The sequence below is a fragment of the Thalassophryne amazonica genome, chromosome 13 (genome assembly GCF_902500255.1).
Source record: "Thalassophryne amazonica chromosome 13, fThaAma1.1, whole genome shotgun sequence".
Classification (NCBI taxonomy): Eukaryota; Metazoa; Chordata; class Actinopteri; order Batrachoidiformes; family Batrachoididae; genus Thalassophryne; species Thalassophryne amazonica.
Genome location: NC_047115.1, coordinates 85741032 through 85767554, shown reverse-complemented (window position 1 = coordinate 85767554; position 26523 = coordinate 85741032). Strand labels below are relative to the sequence as shown.

The 26523-nt window shown below is 40.0% G+C and overlaps 1 protein-coding gene and 1 long non-coding RNA gene across 2 annotated transcripts in view; one reads left to right on the top strand and one right to left on the bottom strand.

The window, feature by feature from the left end:
- Positions 1 to 26523, bottom strand: part of atp6v1ba (ATPase, H+ transporting, lysosomal, V1 subunit B, member a) — a 199072-nt gene that overhangs the window by 95684 nt on the left and 76865 nt on the right. Inside the window, exons 2-5 of the mRNA XM_034184230.1 lie at positions 19909 to 19964; positions 11979 to 12077; positions 7713 to 7806; positions 6812 to 6889 (exon numbers count right to left, since the gene is read on the bottom strand). Coding sequence (XP_034040121.1) covers positions 6812 to 6889; positions 7713 to 7806; positions 11979 to 12077; positions 19909 to 19964 — 327 coding nt within the window. The remainder of the gene's footprint in view (positions 1 to 6811; positions 6890 to 7712; positions 7807 to 11978; positions 12078 to 19908; positions 19965 to 26523) is intronic.
- On the top strand, positions 19598 to 24581 carry LOC117522827. The gene is made up of 3 exons (XR_004564344.1): positions 19598 to 19681; positions 23285 to 23287; positions 24571 to 24581. It is a non-coding gene; the product is annotated as an uncharacterized LOC117522827 (long non-coding RNA).

Sequence of the window (26523 nt, the reverse complement as noted above, 5' to 3'; positions counted from 1 at the left end):
GAAGTTTCAGAAGAGGTCGGGATCAGCACTTTATCGGCACATTCCACTGTTAAAGGAGATTTTGTAATGAAAGACGTGCGGATGGATTCACGCGTCGCGACACAGCCGCTCATGGCACGGAACAAACAATACCTCCGTGTTGGAAACCATTCGTAAGATTCAGACGGCTTTCGGTGGCTTTTCAGTCGCGTGAGTATCCGAGAAATTGTTTAACAGCTGGGCATGTTCCAACTTGTCCTGTGAGACTTCCAACACACACACACACACACACACACACACACACAGAAAAAGAAGGTTGCAGAGTGGCCTATAATTAGCTAAGATAGCTGGGTCAAGTGATGGCTTTTTAAGTAATGGTTTAATTACTGCCACCTTAAAAGCCTGTGGTACCATAGCCAACTAATAAAGATAGACTGATCATATTTAAGATCGAAGCATTAATTAATGGTAGGGCTTCCTTGAGCAGCCTGGTAGGAATGGGGTCTAATAGACATGTTGATGGTTTGGAGGAAGTAACTAATGAAAATAACTCAGAACAATCGGAGAGAAAGAGTCTAACCAAACACAGGCATCACTGAAAGCAGCCAAAGATAACGATATGTCTTTGGGATCTTCAATGAGGATGTAAAACTATTGCCGAGATACTCTATCTCACTCACAGAGTTTAGGAAGCTACTCTGCACTGTGTTGGTATATGGCATTAGAGAACATAAAGAAGGAATCATATCCTTAAACCTAGTTACAGCGCTTTCTGAAAGACTTCTAGTGTAATGAAACTTATTCCCCATTGCTGGGTAGTCCATCAGAGTAAATGTAAATGTTATTAAGAAATGATCAGACAGAAGGGAGTTTTCAGGGACTACTGTTAAGTCTTCAATTTCAATACCATAAGTCAGAACAAGATCTAAGATATGATTAAAGTGGTGGGTGGACTCATTTACATTTTGAGCAATGCCAATTGACTCTAATAATAGATTAGTTGCAGTGTTGAGGCTGTCATTCTCAGCATCTGTGTGGATGTAAAAATCGCACACTATAATTATCTTATCTGAGCTAAGCACTAAGTCAGACAAAAGGTCTGAAAATTCACAGAGAAACTCACAGTAACGACCAAGTGGACGATAGATAATAACAAATAAAACTGTTTTTTGGGACTTCCAATTTGGATGGACAAGACTAATAGTCAAGCTTTCAAATGAATTAAAGCTCTGTCTGGGTTTTGGATTAATTGATAAGCTGGAATGGAAGATTGCTGCTAATCCTCCACCTCGGCCCGTGCTACGAGCGTTCTGGCAGTTAGTGTGACTCGGGGGTGTTGACTAATTTAAACTAACAAATTCATCCTGCTGTAACCAGGTTTCTGTAAGGCAGAATAAATCAATATGTTGATCAATTATTATATCATTTACTAACAGGGACTTAGAAGAGAGAGACCTAATGTTTAATAGACCACATTTAACTGTTTTAGTCTGTGGTGCAGTTGAAGGTGCTATATTATTTTTTCTTTTTGAATTTTTATGCTTAAATAGATTTTTGCTGGTTATTGGTGGTCTGGGAGCAGGCACCGTCTCTACGGGGATAGGGTAATGAGGGGATGGCAGGGGGAGAGAACCTGCAGAGAGGTGTGTAAGACTACAACTCTGCTTCCTGGCCCCAACCCTGGATAGTCACGGTTTGGAGGATTTAAGAAAATTGGCCAGATTTCTAGAAATGAGAGCTGCTCCATCCAAAGTGGGATGGATGCCGTCTCTCCTAACAAGACCAGGTTTTCCCCAGAAGCTTTGCCAATTATCTATGAAGCCCACCTCATTTTTTGGACACCACTCAGACAGCCAGCAATTCAGGGAGAACATGCGGCTAAACATGTCACTCCCGGGTCCGATTGGGTAGGGGCCCAGAGAAAACTACAGAGTCCGACATTGTTTTTGCGAAGTTACACACCGATTCAATGTTAATTTTAGTGACCTCCGATTGGCGTAACCGGGTGTCATTACTGCCGACGTGAATTACAATCTTACCAAATTTACGCTTAGCCTTAGCCAGCAGTTTCAAATTTCCTTCAATGTCGCCTGCTCTGGCCCCCGGAAGACAACTGACTATGGTTGCTGGTGTCGCTAACTTCACATTTCTCAAAACAGAGTCGCCAATAACCAGAGTTTGTTCCTCGGCAGGTGTGTCTTGCCGAGTGGGGAAAAATGGTTAGAAATGTGAACGGGTTGGCGGTGTACCCGGGGCTTCTGTTTAGGGCTACACTTCCTCCTCACAGTCACCCAGTCGGACTGCTTTCCCGGCTGCTCGGGATCTGCTGGAAGGGAACTAACGGCGGCTAAGCTACCTTGGTCCGCACCGACTACAGGGGCCTGGCTAGCTGTAGAATTTTCCACGGTGCAGAGCTGAGTCTCCAATTCGCCCAGCCTGGCCTCCAAAGCTACGAATAAGCTACACTTATTACAAGTACCATTACTGCTAAAGAAGGCCGAGGAATAACTAAACATTTCACACCCAGAGCAGAAAAGTACGGGAGAGACAGGAGAAGCCACCATGCTAAACCGGCTAAGAGCTAGTAGCTGCGCTAAGCTAGCGGATTCCTAAAAACACACAAAGTGAATAATGTGTAAATAATTTAGAGGTGATTCAGCAGAGGGAGTGCTTTAGTTAAGGCACGTGAAGATTACACTGTGAAACAAATCGTTATCTAGTTATCTAGATCAATCTAACTACGCAGATTAAACAGCTAACAGATAGAGCAAAACACCGCTGTGCTCCGGAACAGGAAGTGATACAATACCGCAGTGAGAGCCAACCACCAGTAGAGGCAAGTGGTCTCTGTGTGCGTGTAAGCCTACATGTGTATTGCTTTGATCACGGAGAGAAACTGGGGAGAGCTGCCATTTGGTAGGCTTATGTATTTTGGGTCAAGGATGAATGCTGTGAAAATGGAAAGTTGATAGGACTAATGCTTTTGCTGAAATTAGGGATATTAGCTAACAACAGTGAACAATGGACATTGTGCTGCAATGCACCATGGGAGTTTGTGGTTTTAAATGTTGTTATTGTGGATCATGTTACTTTAACAGTGTTGTTAGTGTTACTGATTTATTGTGTTTTTGTAGTTTAGTCAGTAGTTAGACTTATTGGTTTAGTTAAGCGTCATGTTGCATTTACCATGAGTGAGAGGAGTAGTGTGTTTGATGTCTTCCGCCAACGTCTCTGTTTGTAGGTGTGTAATAAAAAAAAGCACCTGCTTGCAGCAGAATGCAGAAAAGACAAAAAGCTCTTGCTCGGTTTTTGTTCATCCTCACAGCTTGCCGCAATATATGAAAAGTGAAAAGGCTTGTGTATAACTTTGATTACAGACAAACTGGGGAGAGCTCGAATTTGCTGTGCTTATGTATTTTGGGTCAAGGATGAACGCTGCCAAAAGGGACCGTTGATAGGACTAATATGTTTGGAGAAACTACAGATATTAGCTAACAACACTGAACAATGGACGTTGATAATTACATTCTGGACTCACATGCCATTCCAGCAGGAGGTAGTACGGACAATAAAGTTTTATCTTATCTTATATTAAACTGTGCATGAGTGTGTGTGTGATTTTATTTAGTAAGCACAATGTAAGTACATAACTGTAAATACATTAAAAATACATGGACACAAGAAAGTGAAAACACTTATTTCCATTGTAGTCCATTTAAAAATCAAATGACAAAATAGAAGTAATAATAAAATAAATGAATATTAAGATAATAATACCAGGGTGTATGATAAGAATTTATAAATGCATTAAGAGTAAATTAACATTTAAAAATTATGCAATTAACAGGAAATAAAAGGGTTGAGTTCTTCTAAAAGCTGTTGGGGTTTATGGTCTGAGGTTCTAAAAACATTCTGGACTCCAACACCATTCCAACTCATTAGAGAAACTTTGCATAATTTATTACCACCCTTGAAAAATGTCAGCTACCTTTTTTCATACAGACTACCCAATCTAGAACCCGTGGATTTCTACAGGCAACATGCTCTTATTTGTTTTTAAGCTTTTAAAATTTTCAGCATTGTTACACATATGTGGATTTGACCATTGAAAGGCAGTAATTGTGATGTTCATATACAACCCCTGGCAAAAATTATGGAATCACCGGCCTCTGAGGATGTTCATTCAGTTGTTTAATTTTGTAGAAAAAAAGCAGATGACAGACATGACACAAAACTAAAGTCATTTCAAATGGCAACTTTCTGGCTTTAAGAAACACTATAAGAAATCAGGAAAAAAAATTGTGGCAGTCAGTAATGGTTACTTGTTTAGACCAAGCAGAGGGAAAAAAATATGGACTCACTCAATTCTGAGGAAAAAATTATGGAATCACCCTCTAAATTTTCATCCCCAACACTAACACCTGCATCAATCAGATCTGCTCGTTAGTCTGCATCTATAAAGGAGTGATCACACCTTGGAGAGCTGTTGCACCAAGTGGACTGACATGAATCATGGCTCCAACACGAGAGATGTCAATTGAAACAAAGGAGAGGATTATCAAACTCTTAAAAGAGGGTAAATCATCACGCAATGTTGCAAAAGATGTTGGTTGTTCACAGTCAGCTGTGTCTAAACTCTGGACCAAATACAAACATGGGAAGGTTGTTAAAGGCAAACATACTGGTAGACCAAGGAAGACATCAAAGCGTCAAGACAGAAAACTTAAAGCAGTTTGTCTCAAAAATCGAAAATGCACAACAAAACAAATGAGGAATGAATGGGCGGAAACTGGAGTCAACGTCTGTGACCAAAATGTAAGAAACTGCTGAAAGGAAATGGGATTTACATACAGAAAAGCTGAAAGGAAATGGGATTTACATACAGAAAAGCTAAACGAAAGCCATCATTAACACCTAAACAGAAAAAAACACGGTTACAATGGGCTAAGGAAAAGCAATCATGGACTGTGGATGACTGGATGAAAGTCATATTCAGTGATGAATCTCGAATCTGCATTGGGCAAGGTGATGATGCTGGAACTTTTGTTTGGTGCTGTTCCAATGAGATTTATAAAGATGACTGCCTGAAGAGAACATGTAAATTTCCACAGTCATTGCTGATATGGGGCTGCATGACAGGTAAAGGCACTGGGGAGATGGCTGTCATTACATCATCAATAAATGCACAAGTTTACGTTGATATTTTGGACACTTTTCTTATCCCATTAATTGAAAGGATGTTTGGGGATGATGAAATAATTTTTCAAGATGAAATAGAGCAAAAACTGTGAAAACATTCCTTGCAAAAAGACACATAGGGTCAATGTCATGGCCTGCAAATAGTCTTAATCTTAATCCAATTGAAAATCTTTGGTGGAAGTTGAAGAAAATGGTCCATGACAAGGCTCCAACCTGCAAAGCTGATCTGGCAACAGCAATCAGAGAAAGTTGGAGTTTGTCACTCATTAAGTCCATGCCTCAGAAACTGCAAGCTGTTATAAAAGCCAGAGGTGGTGCAACAAAATACTAGTGATGTGTTGGAGCGTTCTTTTGTTTTTCATGATTCCATAATTTTTTCCTCAGAATTGAGTAATTCCATATTTTTTTCCCTCTGCTTGGTCTAAAAAAGTAACCGTTACTGACTGCCACAATTTTTTTTCCTGATTTCTTATAGTGTTTCTTAAAGCCAGAAAGTTGCCATTTGAAATGACTTTAGTTTTGTGTCATGTCTGTGATCTGCTTTTTTTCTACAAAAATTAAACAACTGAATGAACATCCTCCGAGGCCGGTGATTCCATAATTATTGCCAGGGGTTGTATTTCTAAAAGGTGCTACTGACATGAAATTTTCACCACACATAATACACCCCAAGTAATATACACATAAAGAAACCAAAACAAATAAATACAGAAATTACATTATGTGTAATACTGTGAAATGACGCAGGAAAAAAGTAATGAACACACGAAAAAAGGGAGAGGGAAAGGGGTATGGAAAGCCAAGACACTAGCTGAAATCTATCAGTATTTAGAAAGCAATCCAGGCTCTTATCAGTGCAAATTAATATTCACTGGTTCAGTCCCAACTGTTGGTCTAAAAAAAGGTATCTCATTACCAAGGTGTCACACAAGAAACATCTCATGATGGGTAACAGCAAAGTCAATGTCATGGCCTGCAAATAGTCCGGATCTTAATCCAATTGAAAATCTTTGGTGGAAGTTGAAGAAAATGGTGCATGACAAGGCTCCAACCTGCAAAGCTGATCTGGCAACAGCAATCAGAGAAAGTTGGAGCCAGATTGATGAAGAGTTTGTCACTCATTAAGTCCATGCCTCAGAGACTGCAAGCTGTTATAAAAGCCAGAGGTGGTGCAACAAAATATTAGTGATGTGTTGGAGCGTTCTTTTGTTTTCCATGATTCCATATTTTTTTTCCTCAGAATTGAGTGATTCCATATTTTTTTCCCTCTGCTTAGTCTCAAAAAGTAACCGTTACTGACTGCCACAATTTTTTTTCCTGATTTCTTATAGTGTCTGTGATCTGCTTTTTTTCTACAAAATTAAACAACTGAATGAACATCCTCTGAGGCCGGTGATTCCATACTTTTTGCCAGGGGTTATATATGTCACTGTGGAATCAAACTGAACATAACTGACAGCATAACCAGCACATCTGATAGGGCTTAAAATGCAGTTATTTTCCACCCAAAGAGCTTTGTAATTATTGAAGTGCTTTGTAAAGGTAACACATGAGCCTCTATTTTTTATTTGAAACATGCCAGAAGAAAGAAAAAACATTTAAGAGAACAAACAACAGATTATTGAAGTCCTACCCATAATGTCTAGGTAGTCCTCAGCCAACACACTAGGTCCACGGTCAATGGGTTTGCCTGAGCCATTGAAAACACGACCTGCAAAGAACATTTCCTCCTTTAAAACAAGTAGATATTAGAGATATCATTTGATAAATTACAAACATTTCATTTAACAGCAAGTTGAATTCAAAGATAACTGTTGAAAACAGAAATAATAAGAAATTCATTAGCTGACACTTGCAAGCACCAATAATCCATTTTGTTTTGTGTCACAGTGGCTGTGATGGCTGTTGTCGAGTCTATTTGTGACAAGTACAAGCTATTACAAATTCATGGTCGTCATTAATGATTCTTCAAAAACAAAAACAGATTTACTTTGAAGTCCTTTTAAAACATATACAGCCTTGTGCTATATCCAGATAGGCATGCCAACACCCATTCAAAAACATTAGGAAAAGTGAGCTCAAAGCTGTTTATTTTGTTTTCACCATTTAATGAGTAGCTCCAAAAATGAAGTAAAACAGCTACTTAGGCTTGCATGCTATACTTTACATCAGGGGTGGCCAAGTTCGGTCCTCAAGAGCCACATTCCTGACACTCAGGTGTCTCCCTGCTCCAACACACCTGAATCCAATGAAAGACTCGTTAAAAGTCCGCTAACGACTTTTAAGTCCGCTAACAACTTTTAAGTCCGCTAACGACTTTTCAGGACCGAACTTGGCAACCCCTGCTTTACATCATTCAGTATAACTGAACTTTTTATTCTTTGAATTAAAAAAAAACAAAAAAAAAACAGAAAAACAAGATTATTACTCTATGCAAACACCAATTTATTATTTAAAGTTTTTTTTTTCAACCAAAGCTCTGAGTGGTTCGAACATAAAATATGGCTTGAATTTGTAAAATTAACTTGATGTACCTAGCATGTCCTCTGAAACTGGGGTACGCAGGATATCCCCAGTGAATTCACAGGCCGTCTTCTTCGCATCGATACCTGATGTTCCCTCAAATACCTGAACAAAAATAGAAAAAACAGAAATATTTACATTACTGTTACAACTAATATAAAGAGGTGTTTGTAAAAATGGCACAGAAAGCGAGCAAGGACTGCTGAGTTCCCTGCGCTGGCAGCAAAAAACGTAAATGAGTCCATCCCAGCCAGCTTAGCTAGACAATAACTCAACCAATAAATGCCATTATTGCCATCACTTACTGGGGAGTTCCCTGGAGGATACCATGGATGCTATGACTCTTTATATATAACGGCTGAGTGCATCCTTGTCATCTGATTGGTGCTTTGTACGAGGTCTGTCCAAAAAGTAACAGTTTTATTTTATGCAAAAAATATATGGATTTGATTCATATGTTTTTATGTCAGCCAAGCTTGAACCTTTGTGCGCATGCGTGAGTTTTTTCACGCCTGTCGGTTGCGTCATTCACCTGTGGGCAGGCTTTGAGTGAGCACTGGTCCACCCCTCTCATCGTTTTTTCATTGCGAGGAAATGGCGGAATGATTTGGGCTTTGTTCCATAAGAATTTTTTCAGAAACTGTTAGAGACAGGCAGCTGGAAACCATTCGGAAAATTCAGATGGCTTTCGGTGAAAATTTTATGGGCTTCACAGAGATTAAGGAGTGTTACTACTGCTTTAAGGACGGACCACAATGGCGCACGGCGCGCTGCGCTCGAGCCGCGATCGACAGGCAGAAACCACCAGATCATTTCTAAACGGATGCCTGTGTGGACCTGGGACCGTCATGTGCAATTTCTCTGGTTATCACAAGAGCTGGATATCCGTTTTGGAGTGTCAGAGGACAAGTTGGGACATGCCTATCTCGGCTTTCAGTGGCTTACCAGTCGAGTGAGTATAAGAGAAATTGTGGAGAGCTGGGCATGTCCCAACTTGTCCTCTGACACTCCAAAACGGGGGTGTTCTTTGTCTCGCTCCATCAGCGAATCCGTCGTGACGCGCGAAGCCTCCGCGCGGCTTTCCATGACAAAAGCTCTTGTTAAAAGTGAAATCTGCCGGAAAATGGCTGATGTCCAGCTCTTGTGATAACCAGAGAAACTGAACATGATGGTCCCGGATCCATACAGCCATCCGTTTAGAAATGAAATGGTCATTTCAGACTGTCGATCGCGGCTCGGAGCGCGGCGTGCCCTCAGCCGCTGTGGGCCGTGCGTAAAGCGGTAGTAACACTCATAAAATCTCTGTGAAGCCCATAAAATTTTCACCGAAAGCCATCTAAATTTACTGAATGGTTTCCACCTGGCTGTCTCACACGGTTCCTGAAAAATTTTTAATGCAACAAAACGGCAGTCGTTCAGACATTCTCCTGACAATGAAAAAACGACGAGAGGGGTGGACCAGTGCTCACTCAAAGCCTGCCCACAGGCGAATGAAGCAACCGACAGGCGTGAAAAAACTCACGCATGCGCACGAAGGTTCAAGCTTGGCTGACGTAAAAACATATGAATCAAATCCATATATTTTTTGCATAAAATAAAAAGGTCCGTTACTTTTTGGACAGACCTCGTATATCACGTGACATGGATTATTCATTCCATTTACCGTGCAAATTTGGTTCCATATATGTTGCACTCTCTGAACCTTGCCCCCCCCCCCCCCCACAAAAAAATCCACTACGCCATAAGCCACCTAGAGCTGTTAGGATGAAAACCTGGACAAATTTCTGACCCAATTTTTAGCTGGACTGAGGAAGTACACAAAGTCTTTGTTTTTTGGAAGCATCACAGACTACATTGTCAGAATTACTTTTGAACTATCTAACTGTTTGTCCAAGTTGACTGAGAACAATTCTGGACTCCTATTTCAGGTTTGTGTTAGACTGTTTATGTCAAAGCACCAGTGACACACCAAAATATAAGTCCCTTTTCTGTTGTTTATAAATGAATAAAATATCAAATGACAAGGATCTATTTTAGCAATTACATAAAACAAATAATGAATGAATGGAACGAATATTCAATTTGGTGAAAGATGGAATGTTCCATTCAAGTCGGCATCGCCTCGTTGAATGGAACATTCTATCTTCCACCTCATGAAATATTTGTCCCACTGAATTCACAAACATTCATTATTTATATAATAACCACTTGCCAAAGGTGAGCTGACGATGAAAGGCAGGGCAATAATATAATCACCCACTACTTTGGTCCACTCTGGAAAAGAGCAAAGGGTCTTTTTGTTGCTGTTGCTTTTACTTTTTTTATTCTTAAAGAGCTTATTATTATTATTATTTTATTTTTATTCAAGGCCAAAATATGGCCCTTGGGTGTTGCGAAGACTTTGCATGTATTTGTCTGTCTATGTTCAGCATAACTCCATTCCTATTAGGGTCAGGGTCTTCAAATTCACAAGGACCATTTGTGGCATACAGGCCTTGGACAAGTTCAAAAGTGGCTAACCTTGACCTATTCTAAGGAGTCAAACGGTCACATTCTTTCTACACACTCTTTCATCAATTATATGCTCAAACGGCTGAGGGTATTTTAGCATTGTGTTGTATTTTTAAATTTCAGCAGCAGATTAAAAAAATAGCTCAGCTTAAAAGAGCAAAGGCTTAATACAATACTACACATCAGGATTTCTGAAGGTCGCGTGACGTCAGCATGACATTGGTTGGGTGATCCTGTCAAAGACAGCTGTATTTCTACATCTATATATATATATATATATATATATATATATATATATATATATATATATATATACGAGGTCTATTAGATAAGAAACAGACACTTTTTTTTTTAACTATATGGATTTGAATGACGTGCGATTACACCAATCATGCTTGAACCCTCGTGCGCATGCGTGAGTTTTTTCATGCGTGTCAGTGACGTCATTTCCCTGTGGGCAGGCCTTGAGTGAGATGTGGTCCCGCCCTCTCGGCTGAATTCCTTTGTTTCACACGCTGCTCTAGACGGCGCGCGTTGCTTTATCAAAAAATTTTTCTGGACCTGTGAGGGATATCCGAGTGGACACTATTCGCGAAATTAAGCTGGTTTTCGGTGAAAAGTTTAATGGCTGATGAGAGATTATGGGGTGTTTCTGTCGGTGTAAGGACTTCCCATGGAGCGGGACATCGTGCAGCACTGTTTCGGCCTGTTTCGACCTGAAAACATCCTAATTTAAGGCTTAATTCACCCAGGACGTCGTGAGAGAACAGAGAAGATTCAGAAGAGGCCGGCATGAGGACTTTATGCGGACATTCCACTGTTTAAGGACATTTTTTAATGAAAGACGTGCGCGCAAATTCGCCGAGTCGTTTCCGTGTCGACTTGGCGAATCTGTGTGCGCCGCGACAGGAAAAACACCTCCGTGTTGAAAACCATTTGTAAAATTCAGGTGGCTTTTGATGGCTTTCAACAAGTGAGTAACTGAGAAATTGTTTAACAGCTTGGGCATGTTCCAACTTGCCCGTTAAGGTTTCCAACGGAGGTGTTTTTCCTGTCGCGACCCCCCGCGGTCGGGTCCGGCCCGACATGCGACTCTGCCCGCACGTTCTTTCATTACAAAATGTCCGTTAACAATGGAATGTCCGAATAAACTCCTCATGCCGACTTCTTCTGAAAGTTCTCTGTTCTCTGATGACTTACTGGGTCAACAGAGCCTGAAATATGGAAGTTTTCAACTTGAAACGGCGAGACGCTGCCGCCTTGAAGCGCAGATCGCCATCAGGCGCCGTGGGCCGTCCTTACGGCGACACTACCAGACCAAAATCTCTCATCAGCCGTTAAAATTTTTACCGAAAACCAGCTGAATTTATCGAATGGTGTCCACTCAGTTGTGCCTTACAGTTTTGAAAAAATTTTGATCAAACAAAGCAGCAGTCTCTAAGCCATTCCTAAACAATGAAAAAAATCGACGAGAGGGTGGGCCACTCCTCACTCAAAGACTGCCCACAGGCGAATGACGTAATCGACAGGCGTGAAAAAACTCTCGCATGCCCACGAGGGTTCAAGCATGTCTGATGTAATCACACGTGATTCAAATCCATATGGTTTTTGAAAAAAATAATAAGGTCGGATACTTTTCTAATAGACCTCGTATATATATATATATGAATTCTCACACACACACGCGAGTACATGAGATCACTGAAATGCGCTGCAGTGCTTTATTTGCAGTTAGTGAGTCATCAATATATGGTGGCAGTACTCACCTGTACAACTGCCTTACTGCCAATCACCTCCAGAACCTGCCCACTCCTCCGTGTGCCATCTGGCAGGGTTAGGTGAACAATCTCAGCATACCTGGGAAACTGGTTGAAAGGGATTCAACACAGTGTCATTAGTAAAATCTCAAAGTGACCTTTGTTACTTGCAAATATACAACTTGGCTAAGAACTTCTGAAGTAATTTTCCCCAACTCCACATAAGTCAATTAGAATATCTATCTCATTTCTATATAAACTTTTTGAAAAAAAATTTAATTATTAATATTTAATAATAATTAATAATTAATATTTAAAGGCTGCATTTCAGTGTTTCAGATGTTTATATACACCAAATTAACAGGCACTTTACACAGTATGGAAGATTCCAAAATACAAAATACAAAAAACCCCACAAACTTTAGGTCATGTTAAAATCCACAACATTTTGATAACAATGGAGAAAGGGGGAGGAAAAAATGGCGGCAGCAGAGTAGGACGTGTTTGGCGTGGGCTCCCGCTTTTATGACTGTTGTGGGTTTTTTTTAAGAATCTATCTTCACTAAAATTTGACACCTATGACTTTGCTGTTTTATTCTACTGTTTCCCTCTTTTCATGCATAATGGCAACAGGTTTGAGAAATATATATATACATAAATATACGGGATCTGTGGCCGCTAAGTGTGACGCTGCCTCGTACCAGGATAAAGATTCAGTGCCGCCATTACCAAAGACCACCAAGACAGACCTCTTGACACTGAAGGCGGACATTCTGGCTTAATTGAATCCAGTATTTCAGAGGTCATAAAGGCTGAAACGAAGGATGCTTTGGCAGAATACCTTGGTTTTATTAATGCCGAACTACAGGCGGTGAGGATGGAGGTGGCGAGCGGCACCACGGCCCTCCATGCTGATGAAGCTGCATTATTTCCAGGAGTGTGTGGAGATACTGGAGCGAGTGCGCTGCCGCGGGCCACTGCAGTACAAAGACACACTGATTATCATCGCTCTGGGTTACTTGCCTTCATTATTATTTTAATTACATATAATATGTTCTTCCGGGATTATTCATATTACTGTTTATTTAATCATGTTGTTGTTTAGGCTGTTAAACATTTCCTCTTACAGCTATTTCAGTTGAGAGTGTTCTTCAGATTTAGATTTGTTTTTAATTTAGTCTACCACTATTTAATAACTCCGTATTTCTTAACTGACAGGCAAAGCGGGAGCCCAGAGTAGCAAAGTGTTTTCTTTTTTTCCTCAATACAAGCACTAATGTGTGGATTTGCTTTCAAGCGTTGTTATCTCCATGTTCATGTGGGAGATAGGGGTGGGACTAAACCAGATTTCTTTGTGGTGAATTTTGTCAGGTATCTTGTGATCTGTGTGTATCAGGTGATATATTGTTTTCCTGACTATGATCAACAGTATGAAAAACAGTTATCCTAATGGCTGTCTAGTTAACTGTGTGAGCTGGAATGAAAAATCTCTTAACAATCCACTAAAATTTCATAAAATTAGGAGTCATTTAAAGCAACTGAGAGCTGATATTGCCTTTTTACAAGAGTCACACGTTCACTCTGCAGATAGTGTGCAACTAAGTAAAAAATGGTCCGGTCAGGTGTTTCAATCCAGTTTCTAATCTAAATCCAAGGGAGCAGCCATCATGATTGGACAGCAGGTACAATTTACAGCATCTAGTGTCCACTCAGACACGGCTGGACATTATGCTGTTGTAGTAGGTAAATTATACACTCTCCCAGTGATCTTAGTCTCAGTCTACACACCAAACTGGAACGATAACCCCCTTTTTTTTTTTTTTTTACTCCCTCTTTTCAAATTTGCCAAACATAACATCAGCAGTCTTCTGATAGGTGGTGATATGAACTGTGTTCATTAATCACTCGACCATAGTGCTGTGGTGAAGATTAATCTGACCAAGTCTGCTCATACAATCAACTCTTTTCTAAAAACTTGTGATGTAGCTGATATGTGGCGCTTTCGCAATCCTACCTCAAGAGCATACTCATTTTCCTCCCCGGTTCACAAGTCATACTCAGACTGACTATTTTTTCCTAGATAAGCGTGTTTTGCCCTTAGTGAGAGAGTGTGACTATAGAGCAATGGTAATTTCAGATCAGAGAGCTCTCATTATGAAGCTGATGATCCCAGTAACACACTCTATTTACCGTCCCTGGCACCTTAATCCTTTACTTCTATTTGAGGAGGATTTTGTCCAGTTTATTACATCCAAAATCAAATTCTTCCTCAAAGTTCATCAAACGACAGGGATGTCACTCTGTACTGTGTGGGAGGCCTTAAAGGCCTGCTTGAGGGGACAAATAATTTCTTACTGCACAAATAAGAAAAAGACAAACTTGAAACATCTAACTGGTGAGATATTACAAATAGACGCAGCACTCAGTCGCTCCTTCTCTCAAGATTTAGTGAAGAGACGTCTTTCACTTCAGACTGAATTTAACACTCTTGTCTACACAGCAGGCTGAGTATTTAATATCCAGATCCAGACACGGTTACCACGAACACGGAGAAAAGGCCGGTCGACTGCTCGCACATCAGTTACAGCAACATTCAGCTAATCAAACTATTCCAAAGATAAATAATGATCTAGGCACTGAATACTGAAATAATGTTGAAATAAATTTGTGCTTCAGTATATTTTACCGCACACTGTACACCTCAGAATCATCAGCTGATCCACCTGAATTAGAAGAGTTTATTAGGAACATGGCCAAGACTGGCCAACACCACAACCACGGACTGCCGTGCGCTGGCAGAGAGGCCGACAAATTCTTCCTGGCCAGCCAGCACCACGGCATGATGGGCAGCACTCACCACATCACATGGCTGATGTAAATTAAGTCCAAGACATATTCAGTGACTTGGAAATGTTCATGTATCCATCCCCTGAATTATCTGAAGAAAACTGGCAATAAAACTGATAATTTATATGTATTATACCAAAGTGTTCCATTACTTATGCAACCCATCATCTTGGCTTTAAATTTTTAGTTCATTTATATCAAATTGTAGAAATTTGCTTTCAGTTTGAGATTAAGGAAAAAAAAACACTTTTAAATTAATTAATTTATTTTTTGTATTTAAAATGGCATAAACAAATTAAAATATATGAAATAGCAAGTGTTCCAATACTTTTTGGAGGGGACTGTATACATACACACATACATTATTCATATATATATATATATATATATATATATATATATATATATATATATATATGTATGTGTGTGTGTGTGTGTGTGTTAACACATCACCATTTTTCTCAGTAAATATACAACCCCTGGCAATAATTATGGAATCACCGGCCTCGGAGGATGTTCATTCAGTTGTTTAATTTTGTAGAAAAAAAGCAGATCACAGACATGACACAAAACTAAAGTAATTTCAAATGGCAACTTTCTGGCTTTAAGAAACACTATAAGAAATCAAGAAAAAAAAAAAATTGTGGCAGTCAGTAACAGTTACTTTTTAGACCAAGCAGAGGGAAAAAAAAATATGGACTCAAATCAGATCTGCTCGTGAGTCTGCATCTAAAAAGGAGTGATCACGCCTTGGAGAGCTGTTGCACCAAGTGGACTGACATGAATCATGGCTCCAACACGAGAGATGTCAATTGAAACAAAAGAGAGGATTATCAAACTCTTAAAAGAGGGTAAATCATCACACAATGTTGCAAAATATGTTGGTTGTTCACAGTCAGCTGTGTCTAAACTCTGGACCAAATACAAACAACATGGGAAGGTTGTTAAAGGCAAACATACTGGTAGACCAAGAAAGACATCAAAGCGTCAAGACAGAAAACTTAAAGCAATACGAGGCCTGTTAGAAAAGTATCCGACCTTTTTATTTTTTCAAAAACTATATGGATTTGAATCATGTGTGATTACATCAGACAAGCTTGAACCCTCGTGGGCATGTGAGAGTTTTTTCACGCCTGTCGGTTACGTCATTCGCCTGTGGGCTGGATTTGAGTGAGGAGTGGTCCACCCCTCCCGTCGGAATCTCTTTGTCTGAGAACTTCCTGAGAGACTGACACTTTGCTTGATCAAAATTTTTTCAAAAACTGTGAGGCACATCGAAGTGGACACCATTTGAGAAATTCAGCTGGTTTTCTGTGAAAATTTTAACGGCTGATGAGAGATTATGGACTGTTGCTGTCGCTTTAAGGACTGCCCACAGAGCGGGACGTCGCGACGTGCCCTGAGCCGCCGCTGTCTGCCTGTTTCGAGCTGAAAGCTTCCAAATTTAAGCCTCTGTTGACCCAGGACGTCGTGACAGAACAGAGAACTTTCAGAAGAGGTCGGGATCAGCAGTTTATCCGGACATTCCACTATTAAAGGAGATTTTGTAATGAAAGAATGTGCGTACGGGTCCGTGCGTCGGGACGCAACCGGCGCCACCACAGGAAAAACACCTCCGTTGGAAGCCTTAAGGACAAGTTGGAACATGTCCAGCTGTTAAAAAATTTCTCAGATACTCACTCAACTGAAAGCCACCAAAAGCCACCTGGTTTTTACAAATGGTTATCAACATGGAGGTGTTTCTCCTGTGCCGCAGCACCGCGCCGGCTGCGTCCCAATGCGCGGACCCGTCCGCACATCTTTCATTAATAAAATCTCCTTTAACAGTGGAATGTCCGGATAAACTGCTGATCCCGACCTCTTCTGAAAGTTCTCTGTTCTCTCACGACGTCCTCGGTCAACAAAGGCTTAAATTTGGAAGCTTTCAGCTCGAAACAGGCAGACAGCGGCAGCTCAGGGCGCATCGCGACGTCCCGCTCCGTGGGCAGTCCTTAAAGCGACAGCAACAGTCCATAATCTCTCATCAGCTGTTAAAATTTTCACAGAAAACCAGCTGAATTTCTCGAATGGTGTCCACTTCGATGTGCCTCACAGTTTTTGAAAAAATTTTGATCAAGCAAAGTGTCAGTCTCTCAGGAAGTTCTCAGACAAAGAGATTCCGACGGGAGGGGTGGACCACTCCTCACTCAAAGCCAGCTTAGGCGAATGATGTAACCGACAGGCGTGAAAAAACTCACACATGCGCACGAGGGTTCAAGGTTGTCTGATGTAATCGCACGTGATTCAAATCCATATAGTTTTTGAAAAAAATAAAAAGGTACGTTAGTTTTATCACAGACCTCGTATGTCTCAAAAATCGAAAATGCACAACAAAACAAATGAGGAACGAATGGGAGGAAACTGGAGTCAACGTTTGTGACGGAACTGTAAGAAACCGCCTAAAGGAAATGGGATTTACATACAGAAAAGCTAAACGAAAGTCATCATTAACACCTAAACAGAAAAAAAACAAGGTTACAATGGGCTAAGGAAAAGCAATCGTGTACTGTGGATGACTGGATGAAAGTCATATTCAGTGATGAATCTCGAATCTGCACTGGGCAAGGTGATGATGCTGGAAGTTTTGTTTGGTGCCATTCCAATGAGATTTAAAGATGACTGCCTGAAGAGAACATGTAAATTCCCACAGTCATTGATGATATGGGGCTGTATGTCAGGTAAAGGCACTGGGGAGATGGCTGTCATTACATCATCAATAAATGCACAAGTTTACGCTGATATTTTGGACACGTTTCTTATCCCATCAATTGAAAGGATGTTTGGGGATGATGAAATCATTTTTCAAGATGATAATGCATCTTGCCATAGAGCAAAAACTGTGAAAACATTCCTTGCAAAAAGACACATAGGGTCAATGTCATGGCCTGCAAATAGTCTTAATCTTAATCCAATTGAAAATCTTTGGTGGAAGTTGAAGAAAATGGTCCGTGACAAGGCTCCAACCTGCAAAGCTGATCTGGCAACAGCAATCAGAGAAAGTTGGAGCCAGATTGATGAAGAGTACTGTTTGTCACTCATTAAGTCCATGCCTCAGAAACTGCAAGCTGTTATAAAAGCCAGAGGTGGTGCAACAAAATACTAGTGATGTGTTGGAGCGTTCTTTTGTTTTTCATGATTCCATAATTTTTTCCTCAGAATTGAGTAATTCCATATTTTTTCCCTCTGCTTGGTCTAAAAAAGTAACCGTTACTGACTGCCACAATTTTTTTTCCTGATTTCTTATAGTGTTTCTTAAAGCCAGAAAGTTGCCATTTGAAATGACTTTAGTTTTGTGTCATGTCTGTGATCTGCTTTTTTTCTACAAAAATTAAACAACTGAATGAACATCCTCCGAGGCCGGTGATTCCATAATTATTGCCAGGGGTTGTATTTCTAAAAGGTGCTATTGACATGAAATTTTCACTACACATAATACACCCCAGAAATTACATTATGTGTAATACTGTGAAATGACGCAGGAAAAAAGTAATGAACACACGAAAAAAGGGAGAGGGAAAGGGGTATGGAAAGCCAAGACACTAGCTGAAATCTATCAGTATTTAGAAAGCAATCCAGGCTCTTATCAGTGCAAATTAATATTCACTGGTTCAGTCCCAACTGTTGGTCTAAAAAAAGGTATCTCATTACCAAGGTGTCACACAAGAAACATCTCATGATGGGTTACAGCAAAGCACTCTCTCAAGATCGTCACAACCTTATTGTTGCAAAACACTGGTCACAAAAGGATTTCTAAAATTCTCTATGTTCAAGTGAGCACTGTAGGGCCATAAACTGGAAGTGGAAAGAACGTCATTTCACCAAGACCAGGTGCTCCTCGCAAGATTTCTGACGGAGGAATGAAAAGATTTATCAGAAGAGTTGTCCAAGAGCCAAGGGCACTTGTGGAGAGCAACTGAACAACTGTTTCAAAGAAAACAATAAGTAATGCGCTCAACCGCCATGGCCTGTATGCACGGTCACAACACAAGACTCCACTGCTGAAGAAAAAGCATGTGAAGCCTGTGAAAATACTGGAAGAATAGAGTCAGGTCAGATGAGGCCAAAATAGACCACTTTGGATCCCAAACCGTGTTTAGAGGTCAAACAGGACTGCGCATCAGCCCAAAAACATTACACCAACAGTGAAGTTTGGAGGTGGGAACATCATGTGTGGGGCTGTTTCTTGGCAGATGGCAATGGCAAAGTTCATATAACTGAAGGAAGGATGAATGGAAACATGCATGGAGACATTCTTGATAAAAAAAAAAAGAAAAAATCTACCAGGATGATTAATATAAAATAAGGGTGGACATTTGAAGCTGTTAGAATGGCCTAGCCAATCACCTGACTTGAATCCAATAGAAAACCTATGGAAAGAACAAAAGATCAGAGTTCATAGAAGAGGGCTGCAGAATCTTCAAGATTTGAAGATCATTTATGTGGAAGAATGGACCAAAAATCACACCTGAATAATGCATGCATTTCTCCATATAAGAGGCGTCTTGAAGCTGTCATTACAAGCAAAGGTTTTTGTATAAAGTATTAAATAAATTTCAGTAAGTGTGTTCAATACTTTTCCTGTGTCATTCCATTGTACTACACATAAATATGTCTGTACTTATTTCTTTTGGTTTCTTTGCATGTGTGGATTGCTTGGGTGAAACAGACATCTGGAGAAAATTTCATGTCGGTAGGACCTTTAGAAATATATTTATTCAATACTTATTTTCCCTGCTGTGTGTACACACGTGCCTGAGTGTTGAAGACCCCAGTAGCTGGAAAAAGGCCAAGAAGATGCCCATGTTTCATCTTGCTGTGGCAGATTGGTAGTTATTTTAGACATGTGGGAATGGGCCGGTTGTCTGCCTGCATGGTTGCCATCCAGGACCCAAAGACATTCTGTGGTGTTGTGGATGCAGCAAAGTGTAGCAACACATGCTCCTAGACTTGACTTTTCAAGGTAACCCAAAGTTGAAGGTCATGTGACCAACAGAAATATGTCTAAAAGACTAATTATTGCTGAGTTATCTTCAGTATATGCAGAATGACTTACCTTCACATTATCCAGAATCACCAGGGGTCCATTTACACCCGAAACAGTGGAGTAAGCTAAAAAGAAAGACAACATAAAATTTCAGGAAGCCAAAATGACAAGAAAACAGTAGAAGTGAAATTGACAGTATAACCAGCATTCATAACAATATAAAAGTATATACACGGTCACAAAAAAAAAAAAAAAAAAAAAAAAAAAGAACCCATAAAATTGTAATAAATCCTATGAAGGTCCAGCAAATTTCAAGAAATTTGACTTCAGTCTGTGTACGATCATTCTTCAAAGTTTCAGTTATCTTGGTCGCATTGCATAAAAGTCATGTTCTTTACAAATTATCCTCCAAACGGTATGATTTGTTAGTGAAATAGGCCTCCAGGCAAAATGTCATTTCCTTGGTTGACCAAGACAACTGTTCCAATCGTCTTCCCCAACATGTCTGAGGTGTCTGGGATGGTCTTTTTGATGTGGATCATGAAGATACTTTCAAAACACTTCATTATGATTGGAGTGAGTGCTGTGGGACGATAGCAGGTGACTGTGCTTCACTTGGGGCCAGGCACTGTGGTGGTGGACTTACAACAGGTGGGTACAGAGGTTTGTACAAGGAAACATCAAAGCGGTCAAGTAGAAACTTGACAAAGATTTCTTTTGGTGTGCGAAAAATGGAAGTCAAGCACAGCTCACGGTCACAGAAGGACAAATGAGATAAGCGATCGACCTTGACCTTCAAGGTTTACTTGGAGGTCAAAGATGACCTACAAGTAGGTCAAGTTTCATATTTGACTAAAACATGTCGTGATCTTTTTGATGTGGATCATGAAGATCCTTTCAAAGAACTTCATTATGATTGGAGTGAGTGCTGTGGGACAATAGCAGGTGACTGTGCTTCACTTGAGGACAGGCACTATGGTGGTGGACTTATAACAGGTGGGTACAGAGGTGACTCGCATGACTACGGTGAATGGTATTGCTCATAAGCCATGACCTGAGATAAGCAATAAACCTTAACCTTCAGGGTTTACCTGGAGGTCAAGGATGACATACAAGTAGGTCAAGTTTTATATTTGAGTAAAACATGTCGTGTAACACCAAATTATAGGGTTTGATGAGAGGATTCAAAAAATAAAGAGTTCTGCATTATGACATGATTTGAAGACATTATGACAAGAAAAAGTGCATTTTTTTATATTTAAGGGTGTGAAAAATGTGCAAATCTTGGATCATCTTCCAAATGGACATGCAGAAACTTGAAAACTTCTCTTGACATATGAAAAAAGTGAGGTCAAGCTATCAAAGTCACAATATGGTCAAAGACCAAGCTCAGTAAATGAACACTCCTGAAGCCATTTTCTTGAATTTTTGCATCCAAATATCACGGAATTATAGGGGTTGGCCTTGCAAAAGTGCTGTTGCCTCAGATGACTTTGACCTTCAGGGCTTTTCATGATGTCAAATGTGACCAAAATGTAGGTCAAATTTCATTTCTGAGTGAAACACGACATGTGGTACAACCCCAATTCCATGTTCCAAGTTGGAATGTTGTGCAAAATGTAAATAAAAACAGAATACAATGATTTTCAAATCCTCTTCAACATATTGAATGAATACACACAAAGAAATGATATTAATGTTCAAACTGAAACTTTGTTTTTGTGCAAATATTTGCTCATTTTGAAAATGAATGGCTTGCAACAAATTTCAAATCACCAATCATCTAACAACACTCAACAAGCATTTGGGAGGACACTCATGATTAGGTATAAAAGGAGAATCCCCAAAAGGCTCAGCCGTTCACAAGCAAAGATGGGGTGAGGATCACCACTTTGTGAACAACTGCATAAAATAGTTAAACAGTTTAAGAACAATGTTTCTCAGCATTCAATTGCAAGGAATTTAGAGAATCCATCATCTACAGTCCATAATATAATCAGAAAATTCAGAGAATCTGGAGAATTTTCTACACGTAAGCGGCAAGGCTGAAAACCAACACTGAATGCCCGTGACCTTCGATCCCTCAGGCGGCACTGCATTAAAAACCCGACATCACTGTGTCAAGGATTTTACTGTGTGGGCTCAGGAACACTTCAGAAAACCATTGTCAGTTAACACAGTTCGTCGCTACATCTAAAAGTGCAAGTTAAAACTCTACCATGCAAAGTAAAAGCCATACATCAACAACATCCAGAAACGCCGCCGCCATCTCTGGGCCCGAGCTCATTTGAAATGGACAGAGGCAAAGTGGAAAAGTGTGCTGTGGTCTGATGAGTCCACATTTCAAATAAATTAATATGTATGTACAAAACATGAATATCATGAATATCAATTTAAAATATCTATTGTACTTTAAGTCAAGCCTTAAAGCCTATTTTTATTCTCTTTCTTATGAATAGTTTTTTATTTTTTATCTGTTTATTCTTTTACTTCTATTTTTAATTATGTATTGAATTTATTTATTTATTTTAATTTTTTATGTTGAACTGTTCTGTGTGAGGCACCTTGAGATAGCTTTTGTTGTAATTTGGCGCTTTATAAGCTGATTAAATTGAAATTGAACAACATTTTATTGAGTCTTAAAGCAAATAAATATGAAATTGGTTACTGGATCCTTAAACTCTGGACATAATAAACTCTACATGGTGGATCCTTGATCTCTGCACATAAACAGAAATAAAATGTTAGTTTTTGTCAAAAGCATTTGCTGTCAGACATTATTATTGGCATGAATGTCTTTCCATACCTATGAGCTGAGCTCTTGCAGATGTGCTGCAGGTCAGGTTTATAAAGAATGCAAGACGTCTCATTTTGGGAGGAAAAAACGTTTTAGTCGATTGTACTTTGTCTGTATTGCAACGTTTGTAAGAGGTGTCATTTTATTTAAAGCGGCGATTCGTTTTGAAGTTATTAATTCTGAGCGGACTCTGTCTCAGCAGAGGACAGAGTCAGGGAGTCACGCAGCGTTTGAAGCTCATTTCTCGACTGCAACAAGAGTCCCAGTTAGTAACTTTAATCCACACAAAAATGACTCATGATATTTTAATGGGCTTCTTGAGGGGTTATGAAGCAGACTTACCGCTTCTGAAGAGCAGTGAATCAAAGAGCCATGAGCCACTGAATCGAAGCATGCTTCTATTCACGCTACTGGAGACGCGCTGAGAAACGGTTGATACAGACTCTGTATTGAAAATCCTAACAGTCCAAAAAAGTGTAACGGTCCAAAATTATAGTGTAATGGGCCGTAACGCAAGTTTGCGCTCGCTAGAACCCTGAACACACCACTATTTTATGATAAATTTCTCAGCGATTTGGAGTTTTTCTGCTAAACTACCATTTCATGGATTTGAGGAAATAAAAATTAATGTTTTGCTACTTCTTTTAGACGGTAAGATTTTGCAAAAAGATGGAAATCCGCCCAAAGATGGCGAATAAGCATCCATGCATTATGAAGCGCAAAATACAACAATGGAGACCCCGGACCGTTGAACAACTTAAGTCGTACATCAAGCAAGAATGGGAAAGAATTCCACCTACAAAGCTTCAACAATTAATGTCCTCAGTTCCCAAAGGCTTACTGAGTGTTGTTAGAAGCAAAGGTGATGTAACACAGTGGTAAACATACCACTGTCCCAGCTTTTTTGAAACTTGTTGCAGGCATCCATTTCAAAATGAGCAAATATTTGTACAAAACAAGTTTATCAGTTTGAAGATTACATATCTTGTCTTGTGGTGTATTCCAATTGAATATAGGTTGAAGAGGATTTTCAAATCATGGTATTGTTTTTATTTACATTTTACACAACGTCCCAACTTCATTGGAATTTGGGTGTGTACATCTGTTATTTACTGTTTATTTATTTAAACAGGCTGTGAGCATGGAGCTGAGCTTTTTACTGTAAATACATCAAATTATGCAGTTGTCACTTTAAAATCAAATCACCATGACATAAAAACACACTTAGCACACTTTGCAAGTAATCCGCAGTTCACACCACAGAAAATGCGATTTGTCTGATTCAGAAACGTTATAAGAGATTTGTGTTGCCAATCACATTTCACGGATTAAAGGAAAAAGAAAAGACTGATTCCCTCCCCCCAGCCAATCATAAGGTGTTCACCATCTACCCTTCTATATAAACCCTTTTGTGATCACATCCTAGAGTTGAAGGTAAAACAAAGTGGAGACAGTGAAGAAAACAGCAAATTGTTCTCCTGCTGAACAAGATTATATTTCACTCACTAACCATTGCTGCTCTTTTCTAATGCAGCATCATATTAAAGATAAAGAGATCAACTTTATTTATTCTGAAGGAATTATTTTGCCACGCTTCCTCCTGTAACTGTCCTTCCCCTCTGTGCATCTCTCAGTCTTGTTGCATCCTCTTCAACTTCTCTCTGTCTCCACTCTGGAATGCAGCCTTCTTCTGTTCCGTGTCACCCCTGATGTCCTTGGTCAACCACAGTTGGTTATTAAGGTAATGGCACACAGCCTGGTTGGGATGATATTGTCTGTACAGAGGTAATATAATCAGTTAAGCAGTCCCGAATGCTTGCGATGTTCCTCCTCCTGTGGATCACAGAGCACATCATAATCAGTCATCTCAAAACATCCACGAAGGCTGTCTTCTACCTCCTGTGACCACCTCCGTACCACTCTGATGATCACAGGTTGCTGTGGAACTGCAGGAATGCGGAGTGGCTCTAAAAGACCAGGTTATGGTCTGTTTTGCCGAGCAGGGGGAGGGCTGTGGCACTGTATGCTTCCTTGACATTAGCATACAGTGGGTCTATAGCCTTGTTGTCTCTTGTTTTACAGTCCCCAAACTGCGGTGGTTCAAGTGGGAAGGGATGTTGAAAAGGGTAACATGATTAAATCCCAAGAGATGGCAATGAAAGCGCTGGGACGCAGCGTCTGCAGCCTCGCTGTCACGGAGGTGATGACGTCACTGGTCCTCGACCTGTCTGCCACTGGATGGATGTAAAAAAATTAGGACAATGGTGTGGGAAAACTCCCTCGGCAAATAATAAGCAATGACAGAGACACCTGGAGAGGCACGATTGGGACGTACAATCTCCCTGATCTAAACCCTAAATTCTTCCATATGCTGTGAAAAAATCCTGGCTATCTCTTGTCAATTTTTGGGTGTTGAATTAAAATTTTTAATTTGAAGAAGTCTGTCTGACCGCTGGTGACCTCTAGAGGTCAATGACCTTTGCAACCAAAACGGCAGACTGAAAAGAGTTTATTTTTCTCATAAAGCAATAAATGTACAAGTTTGATGGATGAAGTTGAAAATGTGTGTCTTATTTTGCCAATCTGGAGCTGCAAAATTAAAATCTTCCATATGACAAACTCAGTCTGGTATGTGGTATCCTTTAAACATCACTGAAACTTTGCATATGCAACACATGCGTTGTGCTCTTAAATTGAGATGTGAAAGACCTCGATATTACTTTCAAAACAAACTTTTTTCTTGTCATTATGGGGTGTTTCGAAGGAAAAAACGAATACTTTCCGGGGTGCACCGTATTCATAATGTATGAATGTAGTTTTATGACTGGAACAATGAACACTATAATAGGCTGTTTTGCAAATTTGTTTGACATGTTCCGTTTGCACATATTTAGCAAGTATAACACCTTTGGCTGGCGTGCCCAACTCGTCGATCGCATGAAAAAAAAAAAACTCACTGGATTCAAGAGAATTTAATGCTGCTATAACAGCAGGTTGCAGCAATGCACCAACAAGGATGCCAGCTGCTGTTAAACGCCAGAGTAGAAGAAGAGCTCTTCTTCTATGGTGAATAAGAAAAATTATAATTTTCATTAATTTTTTCATTTATTCAAATTGCAAATCCATCTGTCTTAGCTACAATGTAAATGTGGCTTTACTGAAGAAAGGGAAATTGGAGCGGCATTTCAGACGATTCACAAGAAATACCATGCAAAATTCTAATGCTAGCTTCTAATGCTTCTAAATCCCTCGCTCACGTCGGAAAAGTTCAGGAATTGAAAAGTCGGCGATCAGCACAATGATTCGTGGTCCATAAATATGAAGAGTGATGAATGTGGCGAACAAGACTGCAGTGTTCTGTTCGGCCAGGAGTCTGAGAACACATTTATTTTGTTCAGAGCTGGAAGAGACGCACATCTGCTGCACACAGATGTTAGGTGGCTCAGCAGAGGTAAATTTCTGGAATGGTCTTCTCCCTGAAATTAAAGAATTTCTGAAACGTTCAAACCGTGCTGAATATGCACAGCTTTTGGATTTGAAAGCAAGTTTTAAAGAATATTACATGTGTTATCAAGCAGGTTGCAACAGTGTGACCTGCAGAACTTTCCACACATGGACACAGAACTTAAGCACCAAGACACTGACAAGATGCTCTGCACGTTACGATGATCACGTGCAGAGCATCTTGTCAGAATTTGACAGGCGCTTCACTGACTTTGCATCCAAAGAGTCAGTTTTCTCTGTTTTCTATTTGGGGAAAATATAGATGTGGACAGTATATCCTCCAAAGTGGTATCACTCTTCAACCTGGACCCTCACACTGAAAAATGACAGTGAGCTCAAATCCAGAGCAACACCTGATATGAATGTCCGAATCTGGAATCTAA